General features: G+C 62.7%; 3 protein-coding genes across 8 annotated transcripts in view; 1 reads left to right on the forward strand and 2 right to left on the reverse strand.

Annotated features, from left to right (window-relative positions):
* The window catches only part of HGS (hepatocyte growth factor-regulated tyrosine kinase substrate), a 10,971-nt gene extending 10,843 nt beyond the window's left edge, over positions 1 to 128 (reverse strand). For 3 of the 4 annotated variants that reach the window (XM_085314417.1, XM_085314415.1, XM_085314414.1), the window contains exon 1: positions 26 to 127. In XM_085314417.1, coding sequence (XP_085170543.1) covers positions 26 to 62 — 37 coding nt within the window. In that variant the 5' untranslated portion in view covers positions 63 to 127. Of the gene's footprint in view, positions 1 to 25 lie in introns of all 4 variants that reach the window. The other variant, XM_085314416.1, reaches the window with a different exon arrangement.
* A 51-nt stretch (positions 129 to 179) lies between these two features.
* Positions 180 to 2,600, forward strand: ARL16 (ARF like GTPase 16). 3 transcript variants are annotated; one of them, XM_085314419.1, is made up of 5 exons: positions 180 to 344; positions 619 to 736; positions 844 to 957; positions 1,282 to 1,397; positions 1,669 to 2,600. In XM_085314419.1, the coding sequence occupies exons 1-5, from the start codon at positions 214 to 216 to the stop codon at positions 1,838 to 1,840; spliced, it is 651 nt and encodes a 216-aa protein (XP_085170545.1). In that variant the 5' UTR covers positions 180 to 213; the 3' UTR covers positions 1,841 to 2,600. The 3 variants fall into 3 exon arrangements, with proteins under 3 accessions (XP_085170545.1, XP_085170546.1, XP_085170544.1); XM_085314420.1 differs by having other exon boundaries at positions 180 to 292; positions 678 to 736; XM_085314418.1 differs by lacking the exon at positions 180 to 344 and having other exon boundaries at positions 392 to 736.
* A 1,099-nt stretch (positions 2,601 to 3,699) lies between these two features.
* On the reverse strand, positions 3,700 to 9,794 carry TMC6 (transmembrane channel like 6; the record flags this gene model as incomplete). The annotated part of the gene is made up of 12 exons (XM_085314427.1): positions 3,700 to 4,343; positions 4,523 to 4,601; positions 4,778 to 4,954; positions 5,384 to 5,517; positions 7,588 to 7,663; positions 8,011 to 8,106; positions 8,220 to 8,317; positions 8,414 to 8,495; positions 8,585 to 8,760; positions 8,964 to 9,119; positions 9,382 to 9,526; positions 9,604 to 9,794. Coding segments are annotated over 12 exons (1,482 nt in total), but the record flags the coding sequence as incomplete, so codon positions are not given.
* Positions 9,795 to 9,820: the final 26 nt, after the last annotated feature.

The following is a 9,820-nucleotide window of genomic DNA, read 5'->3' on the forward strand; positions in this document are numbered from 1 at the left end:
CACGGCCACGGCCCCGCGCCGCTACCTAGGAGCCTCTCGAAGGTGCCGCCGCCGCGCCCCATGGTGTCCCCGGCCCACCGGCCCGCTCCGCCTCCAGCCGCCGCCGTTGCGCGCTTCCGCTTCCGGCTTCCGCTCTCCCGCTTCCGGCTTCCGCTCTCCCGCTTCCGGCTTCCGCGGGCGGGGCGGGCCTTCCGCCGCGGGCGGGGCGGGCGCATGGCGGGCCCGCGCCCTCCGTGCCTGCTGCTGGGGGCGGCGGGCGTCGGCAAGAGCCTGCTGGTGAAGCGGCTCCAGAATATCCGGGGCCGCCCTGGCGGGGGGCGCCCGAGGGGCGCGTCCGGGGCCCGGTGAGGTACCCGGGGTATGGGGTGGCCGGAGGCGGGGCGGGGCGTGTCCGGGATCCTGGGGCCCGGGGTGGGCCGTGTCCCGGCTGCGGGCTGTGCGGGATCAGGGGCGTCTGGGTCCTGGGATGGGGCACATCCAGGACCCGGGGCATCTGGAATGCGGGTGCTCAGGTGCCGGGGGCGTCTGGGTCATGGGACGCCCGGGAGGTGGGGGCTGCGGGGGCTGCGGGGTGTCCGGGTGCCTGGGGAGGTGCGGGGTGCCCWGCGTGTCCTACAGATCCCAGCGTGGCAGGCGCAGCCGTGTGCCCTTCTGGCTGGTCCTTAACCTGCCTGCACAGCTGAGCTCCAARGAGGGGGCCCAGGGCCTGGGCGAGCCCCCGGCCACGCTGCCGACGGTAGGTGGGTCAGCCGGCCGGGATGGTTTGCTGGCTGGGGCTCGGCTGGGCCCTGGAGCTGGCTGTCAGCAGGGATGCAGCTGGTGTGGTGTCTCCTAACCCTGCAGGTGGGCACAAATCTGACGGACCTGTTGCTGCAGAGAAAGATCACAATCCGAGAGCTGGGGGGCTGCATGGGCCCCATCTGGCCCAGTTATTATGGAGACTGCAGTGCTGTCCTGGTGAGTGGYGTCCCCCACGCCTGGGTTTGGAGCGTGGCCTTGTCACCAGGTGTGCTGCAGCAGCCCTGCACTCAGTCATGGCCCCACGGGAAGAACCCATCCAAGGAGGGGGTGAGGGTGCTGGGGAGGGGCAACCTTGTGCCTGGGGGCTCCAGGCTGGGCCCTGCTTTGCTGTGGGGATTGACACCCCTTGGTTTTGTCCTGTGCTGCGATTTCCTCCTCTCCATGCTATGATTTGGAGCTGGGCTGGTGTGATGGTCTTCCAGTTGCTGCAGCATCCTCACCTACATCTCTCACAAGYGCTTTTGCCTTTTGTTCCTGCAGTTCATGATTGATGCTGCCAACCCCACCCAGATCTCCTCGTCCTGCATTCAGCTGCTGTCCCTCCTCTCTGCAGAGCAGCTCGCGTCTGTGTCTGTGCTGATCCTCTTCAATAAGATGTAAGGAGAGGCATCTGCTTGGAAGATGCCAGGTGGGGGGCAGCCACAGTCAGAGCACTGAGGGCCTATCRTGGCTCCTATGCCATTTCTAGACAAGTGACACCCAAGGAAACCCAGCACCTCTGGGGGGTGGCAACCTGGCTTTGCTGMACTCCCTTCAGGCCAGCTGAGCATGACGACTGGGTTGGGCAGGAAAGGGGAGTCATGAGCAGTGGGTTAATGCAGCCTCCCCTTTTTCCTCCCTCTCCCCATTCCTCATTGCTGGCTGCAGTGATCTGCCCTGCTACATGTCGCTGGTGGAGATGAAGTCACTGTTCCGCATGCAGGACATCGTCTCCTGCGCATCGCAGCCCATCACGATGGTGGAGACCAGCGCCCGTGATGGCACCGGCCTGCCTGACGTCCTGCAGTGGCTTCAGGCCACCCTTAGAGATCCCAGCTGATCCTGAGGCATGCCCTGCCCCGGGTGTCTGGGCCAAGGGACTTGTGTGGCAGCTCACACACAGCCTGTCACCCAGATGGGGCTCAAGGGAGTAAAGAAGGTGGCTGGAACAGCTGCCTGCACGGAGCTGTGGGTAGAGCTGAGGGCAGTGAGGTGGGCTGATGGTAGGAAGTAGCTCTTTGAGATGTCACAGTAAAACTGTGAAGCCTCCAGACTTCCTACTTATTGTACAGACTGGCAGTTATCCTGTGACTGGGTAGAAAGCCCTGCCTTTCGTGGGAAAGAATGACCAGGAATCTTGGAGGTCAGTCTCTCCTTCCCACGATAGCCCATCCTTAGCCCCTTCTAAGGCAGAGCTCTGCCTTCAAGTTCTCCTGGTGAGAGTGCTGCAGTGCTCCTGGACTCCTCTCTGCAGGGTTCTGGGACAGGTGGATCAGGTCAGACCCTGCCCTGTTCTTGTTTCGGGGCTGGAGTGGGCTGTGCATTTCACCCATCTGTCTCAGATTCTAGAGTCCCTCTGCAAGCAAAACCTGCTGAGGGTTTGCTACCTATGAGCAAAAGACTGTGGCCAGTTAAAAGAATACAGCTCTTTTCTCCAGGTGTAGTGCTGTCTCTTGCAAGAGTAGAAAACCATAGGTCTTGTATCTGTGTAAAGATGAAAGGTAAGGCTTCACAGAGGCACAGTCTCTGCTGCAAATCAGCAGCTACATAATGAAATACTATGTAAGCATGTTTACACAGATTAAAAGCAACCCAAGTCCCATGTACTAGTGTCCAACAAGGGGCAAATGGATATCCCCAGCACTGTACTGCTTACAAGGACATGGGAGCCGGCCTCCATTGCGCTAGAATGCTTCCAAGGTGTACRCTTAGCTGCGCTCTTATCCTCTGTTTCATGTGAACACACGTGCGTTCACATGAGCTTGTAGCCTGAGTTTGGAAGCAGCATAAAGGCAAGGAGGGGAGAGAGGCCTCCCGCCTGTCTGCTGGAGCCACGTTGGGGCCCCATGGGACAGGCTGTCGCAGCGCTCACAGGTAGCGGGGCGAGCACCAGCAGCCGGGTGTTCACAGCAGTACGAGCCGGTGTGCTTCCAGGACTCCGTGGGTGCTGCCTTGCGCTGTGTCTTGCAGAGGGTGAAAGGATAGGGGGAAGTGCACTGGCTCCTGGGCTGGGCAAAGTGTGGTGGTGAGGTGGTTACTCAGGTCCTGGCTGAGTGGAATGTCCCCTCCAGGCTGCCAACCTGCAGGGAGAAGCTGGGCTGCATCCTAAAGGGAATTACCTGGCCTTTGGGTCTTTTTACATGATCAGAAACCTCAAAGTTGGGGGGGGGAACATGCAAGAAACCAATACCGTGAGGCAGCTACCTCGTCTCGCCCTGTGACGCCCCGGTGAGGAGCGGAGCTGGTGYGGGTGCCCCAAAGAGTGGCGGGTGGATGGGAAGGGCCGAGGGCAGCTCAGGGGCTCGCGCAGCCACCAAATTTCAGCTTCCGATGTGGAACTCCGCGGGTTTTGGACGGGCAGAAACGCACCAACCCCAGTGCTGGCGCTGCCTGGCTGGGACTGACCGTGTGTCTGGCTGGGGCCAGGGGAGCACAGAGTTCCTGCTCCAGTTGTGCCAGCGCCATGGAGCTGCCACTGGGGCCGGGGCTGCCCTGGGGGCCAGGACCACCCACCCCGGCAGCCCGCCCCATCCCATCCCGCCCAGTCCATCCCGTCCTGTCCTGCCCCAGCAGCCCATCCAGTCCTGTCTGTTCCCACCCCATCCTATCCCGTCCAGTCCTGCCCCAGCAAGACCACAGTGCTGCAAARCTCTGGCAAAAGGGGAATGTGGTGCTGACGACCAGGCAGACACCCAGGGCTCTGCTGCGGAGTGAGTTTTTAATGGGCTGTTCTAGCTGCAGCCAGGCAAACAGGTGCTGGTCCCAAAATGAAGCTGTCAGGTTTCTCAGCAGTACTAGGTGCTTCCCAGTCTGGCAGGCCAGATCTTTGGCTGCCTGGAAGGAGGGCTGCCACAGCCCCGCATGCGGGAAGGCATCTGCCAGCGCTGGGGGCTCCTGCTGGCCTCATCCGCGTGACAGCAGAGCTGGTGCTGCTGTGCCAGGCAGGGGACAGAGCTGCGTCCACACCTCAGACGTCCCTGCATGGGGCCACGCTGCTGCCGGGTGCTGCAAGTATGAGTACGTTGCAAGCTCCCTTCCTTTGGACAGCAAATATCCTGTCCCAGTTCCTGGCTGCATGGGGAGGTCACAGCTCTCTGCTGGCAGCAACCGCACACAGAGCAAGGGCTGTTCGGCCGCTGGTGTCTGGGGTGGCCCGGAGCAGGGTTTGCCCTCGCACCCAGCTCTGCGTCCCTGGAGCGGCTACCCGGGGGCTCCCAAGCGCTGTCCTGCACTCCGAGCCCCCAGGAGCATCCCGGCGCCTCACCTGGGGCTCAGCTGTATCTCTCTCTCTGCTCGTAAATGGAGTGAAGCTTCTGAATGAGAAACCTCTTGTCTTCTGCCTCCTACAAGAGCAGACAGCTCACGGTGAGCAGGGGCAGCAGATGCGCTCCTGCATCGTTCAAGCGGCAGCGCTGGCCGACGGGGCTCAAAGCTGAACGCAGCCACGCCTGGGGCTCCCAAGCCGAGGCGCGGAGCAGCAGGGAGCCGCGGGGACGCGGGGCGGCACGTGGAGCTCACTCACCTTGAAGATCTGCTCCTTCAGCAAGTTGATGATTATCCGATGGCCCTTCATCACCTGGATGTTGAAGTAGATCATGGCTCTGCAACGACAGGCACGAGTGGGATGGTGGCACCAGGGCTGGGGGACTCTGCGCTCCTGGCCCCACACCAGGGCAACACCCCAGCTCCAGCCCTGCTCAGGGTTGTGGCACTGACTGTGGGACCCCCCCCCAAAATGTGGGCCCAGGTTTCAGCCTTGGCTCCGCTCCCTACTCACAGCAGCCCCCCAGACGTGAGGAAGAGCAAGGCRGTGTTCTCCACCAGGTACAGGTGGATCCAGGTGAACCAGGTGACATTTGGGCTGGACTTCTCCAGCAAGTGCACCCAGGTCTTCCCTGACTCGTAGATGGTTTCCATCCCCTGGAAGGGACCACAGGTTTCCGATGGCTTCACCCTGAGTGGACAGAGCGCAGGAGTCAGCAGGTGCTGCTCTGCGTGGGGGACCATTGGGCTCCACACATCCCACGTAGCACTCTCCCTAGCTCAGGGCACGGCTCTGACCCACATTTCCAGGACTCCATGGTCTAAGCCCAACTCTGCTCCAGGCCCGTCCCCAGCAGCTGGACCAAGGCGTTCTCACCCCTGTGCCCTGCAGTGGGGAACATCTGGAAATGCCTCAACAGCTGGGAGAAGCAGGCAGAACCCAACTGCTGCTGYGCCTTGTGCAATGGCCAGTGTTTTGCCACCAGAGCGAGCGTTGCCCGGTGCAGTGCCAGGCACAACACGCTCCGGAGGAGGCACTGCATCCCYGGGGTGCCCTCCCCCTGCGCCCGGCTGCCCCAGGCAGCTCTGCGCTGCTGGGCTGGGCCCCAGCGGTACTCACGACCAGATGGTGTAGAAGAGGAAGATGGCTGCGCCCAGGAAGGACGGGAAGCACAGCAGGGTGATGAACACAGTGCTCATATGAGACGCTTGCCAGGGCTTGCTAGGGGACTGGCAGTTTTGCACCAGGCTGGTCTGCAGACATGAAGCAGAGTGTCACATGCTGGAAGTGACCCCAGGCGTGGGGCAGGAAGGCTGCTCCCCCCACTGCCTCCCGCACCCTCTAGAAGCGGCAGAGCCAGCTCAGGGCTGCAGCACCTGCAGCACCTCTGCCCCTGCGCGATGGGGCTGCTGGCTGCACGGTGCAGCATTTCTGGCTAGTATTCAAGCATTACTTTCTCCAGGCTCAAGAGCAGTGCATCCCTATGAGTAAGAAGTGCAGCAAAAGGGGCAGGAGACCTGCCTGGGTGAGCAAGGAGCTCTTGGCCAAATTCAGGCAGAAGAAGAAAATACACAGAATGTGGAAGAGGGGACAGGCTACTTGGGAGAATTATAGGAATGCAGCCAGAGTATGTAGAGATGCTGCGAGGAAGGCTAAGGCCCAGCTGGAGTTGAGTCTGGCAAGGGATGTCAAGGACAATAGGAAGGGCTTCTTCAAATACATCAGCAGCRGGAGGAGGACTAGGGAAAACGTGGGCCTGCTACTGAATGGGGCAGGGGCCCTGGTGATAAGGGATACAGAGAAGGCAGAATTACTGAATGCCTTCTTTCCTTCAGTCTTCACTGCTAAGGGCAGCCCTCATGAATCCTGCAGCCTGGACGTGACGGAGAAAGTCCAGAGAAGGGAAGACTTTCCTTTGGTTGAGGAGGAAAGGATTAGAGACCTTCTGGGCAGGCTAGACATCCACAAATCCATGGGCCCAGATGGGATGCACCCACGGGTACTGAGGGAGCTGGCGGATGTTGTTGCCAGGCCACTCTCCATCATCTTTGAAAGGTCCTGGAGAACTGGAGAGGTGCCTGAGGACTGGGAGAAAGCCAATGTCACTCCAGTCTTCAAGAAGGGCAAGGAGGAGGACCCAGGCAGCCATAGGCCAGTCAGCCTCACCTCCATCCCCTGGAAAGGTGATGGAACAGCTCATTCTGGGTGTCCTCTCCAGACATATGGAGGAAAAGAAGGTGATCAGGAGTAGTCAGCATGGATTCACCAAGGGGAAATCCTGCCTAACCAATCTGATAGCCTTCTATCATGGAGTGACTGGTTGGGTAGATGAGGGGAGAGCAGTGGACGTTGTCTACCTTGACTTCAGCAAGGCTTTTGACGCTGTCTCGCATAACATCCTCCTAGACAAGCTCAGGAAGTGTGGGTTAGACAAGCGGACAGTGAGGTGGATTGAGAACTGGTTGAAAGGCAGAGCTCAGAGGATTGTCATCAGTGGAGTGGTGTCTAGTTGGAAGCCTTTGGCTAGTGGAGTCCCCCAGGGCTCAGTACTGGGTCCCATCCTGTTCAACTTATTCATCAGTGACCTGGATGAGGGGACGGAGTGCCTCCTCAGCAAGTTTGCTGATGATCCCAAGCTGGAAGGAGTGGCTGATACATCTGAGGGCTGTGCTGCCCTTCAAGGAGACCGGACAGTCTGGAGAGCTGGGCGGAGAGGAACCTCCTGAGGTTCAACAAGGGCAAGTGCAGAGTCCTGCACCTAGGGAAAAATAACCCTAGGCACTAGTACAAGCTGGGGGCTGACCTGCTGGAGAGCAGCTCTGCAGAGAAGGACCTGGGAGTGCTGGTGGATGACAAGCTGACCATGAGCCAGCAACGTGCCCTTGTGGCCAAGAAGGCCAACGGTRTCCTGGGGTGCATTAGGAAGAGTGTTGTCAAGGAGGGTGTCAAGGGGACGGGGACAAACYCTTTTCAGTTGTCCYRTGTGACAGGACAAGAGGCAATGGGCAGAAATYGAAGCACAGGAAGTTCCACCTGAAYRTGAGGGGGAATTTCTTCCCTGTGAGAGTGACGGAGCACTGGRACAGGTTGCCCAGAGAGGTGGTGGAGTCTCCTTCTCTGGAGATATTCAAGGCCCTCCTGGATGCAGCCCTGTCTAACATGCTGTAGGTGACCCTGCTTGAGCAGGGAGGTTGGACTAGATGATCTCCAGAGGTCCCTTCCAACCCTACTGATTCTACGCCCTTCGCCAGGGCGCAGCATGGCCGCGGTGCTGCCCGCTGCCGGGAGCAGCCAGGAGCCGCCGAGTGTACGGGGCAGTGCACCTTTTTGATGTAGAAGAGCAGCAGCAGCTTCACGATCTGCACAGCCGGCAGGAGCGGCGAGAAGAGGACACCCAGCCTGGGAGAGAGGGAGGAAGAGGCGTTTGCCCCGGGCCCCGAGCGCTCGGCGGTCAACGCGCCGGGGGCGGCAGCACAGCAAGGCCAGCTGCAGGCAGGGCTCTGCGCAGCCAGGAGCAAGCGCGGGAGGCCCAGTGCCTGGTCTGGCCGCGCGGCCTCTGCCGCGCCGAGCGCTGCGGCCCAGGTCTGCCGAGCTGCCGGTTTCCCGYGTCCTTCCCGCGTGGCACTGGGCGTCCCCACGGTCCCCCTCAGCGCACGCGTGCAGCGGCGTGCTCGCGCTGGAGAGCGGAGCACCGCGAGGCATTTGCCAGCGGAGGAGCGAGCCGCCCCCGGCTGGGGACATCTCACCAGGTCAGGGTCTGCCCGTAGATCAGCTCCAGCACGTTGCGGGCAATGTCAAACTCGGGCCTCCGCCTCCTCTTCAGCCTCTTCTCCAAGACCAGCCTGAGAGAGGGAGAGGAGCTGGGCTGTGCCAGGACGCGGCACCCGGGGCAGAGCCGTCCCCGCTGCGGAGACCCTGGGCCGTGCCGTGCTGGGAGCCCTCCCGGACGTGTCACCTCCAGACCAGCTCCCCAAAGACGGTGTTCAGCAGTGTGAATATGAAGTCCATCACCATGAAGCGGTACAGGTCCTGCCCCACGCAYGTCTCCCAGCACTGTGAGGGCGAGCAGAGGCGGTGGAGGCGGAGGCCAAAGGCACCCGCTGCCGCGCAGAGCCCGGCGCCCTGCGCCTCCCGCCCGTCCGCACTGACCGCCTCCGACGCGCAGACCACTTCGCGGCTGAGCCACTGGTAGCAGAGCAGCCCCAGCACCACCATCTTCAGCAAGAGGCTCCTGGGGAGCGGAGCGGCAGCGGGAGCCCCGGCTGGGCTGCGCAGCCCCGCGGCGCAGGAGGCTCCCCCAGCCCCTCCACGCCAGCCTACCTGCAGATGGCCACGTAGACCTCCAGCACGGGGGAATCCCACCTCTCCCAGGTGGCCAGCAAGTTGTAGACGTGGGGCATGGCCGCGTTGATGAATGACACCACGAGTGGCAGGACCAGCAGGGTGGCTTCCTGCTGCCACTCGCTGACCGCACGGGCCAGGGCGTCCTGCTGAACCTGGGCATCGGGTCCCAGGGTGAGCGCAAGTCCCGCATGGGCGGGGGAAGAGGCTCAGCCCCCGTGCCYCGCAGATGCAAATAACGACGTTGGAGCAGGGGTGCAAGGTGCTGCCCGGAGGGATTTCCCTGCTCCCTCCCTGCCAGGCAACGCCGGGGGAGCCGGGCTGGCGCCGCAACGCCAGGGCGAGGGGCCGTGCTCACCGCGTGCATGTGCTCCGAGAAGAAGCGTACGGCCACCACCCAGCCCAGCACGGTGCCCAGGCAGAGGCCCCAGGCCAGGAGGCGGACGGCGACGTGCTCCAGCTGCCAGCAGCAGCTCCGGGGGCGGGAGCGCGACTGCTGCTCTGCAAGCAGCTCCTGCGAGACACCGGCGTCAGCAGTGCTGCCCGGCAGCCCGGGGCGCCGGGAGGAGGCTCCCGGGCAGCGCGTCCGGAGCAAGGACGCATCCCGCTGCACCGAGGAGGGACGYGGGGGCTGACGCACGGTCGGGGCGCGTCTGCAGCCGCAGCGGTCGCCGGTGTGGCACGCAGGCGCGGGGCGCTGAGCCTGGGKGCCGGAGAGGCGCCCGCAGACGCCGTCGCCCTCCGGGCTGCAGCCCCAGGCCCGCCCCRCGCCTCACCTTCAGCTGGGTGCAGATGTTCTCAGACTGCAGCTTCACCCAGTGCCTCTGGACCACCTTGAAGTCCCAGGCATAGAAGACCTTGATGCCCAGGTCCCTCGCGGGGCCGCCCAGGCGGTAGCTCTCCCCAAAGGAGYGGGACAAGCTGCAGCAAGGGGGACGGCGTCAGGGCAGGGGGCCGGGCGGCGAGGGGCAAGGCGGGCGCCAGCGCTGCCGACTCACCAGTACACCAGCAGGACGCAGGTGAGGAAGAAGGAGACCCCGACGGTGAACACGTAGGCCAGCGGCATGTTGTAGGGGTGCGCGGGGGCCGCGGCGCTGCAGTTGGGGCGGGCGGCACAGGGCTCGTTGAGGGTGTCGTTGCTGTAGTAGCCGTAGTACAGCAGCGAGCGGGTGAAGTAGCCCTGCGGGAGAGCGCGGGTCGGGCCGGGGTGCCGCC

Source organism: Rhea americana, unplaced genomic scaffold (assembly GCF_003343005.1).
Source record: "Rhea americana isolate MKP2758 unplaced genomic scaffold, rheAme1 scaffold_402, whole genome shotgun sequence".
NCBI classification, from domain to species: Eukaryota; Metazoa; Chordata; class Aves; order Rheiformes; family Rheidae; genus Rhea; species Rhea americana.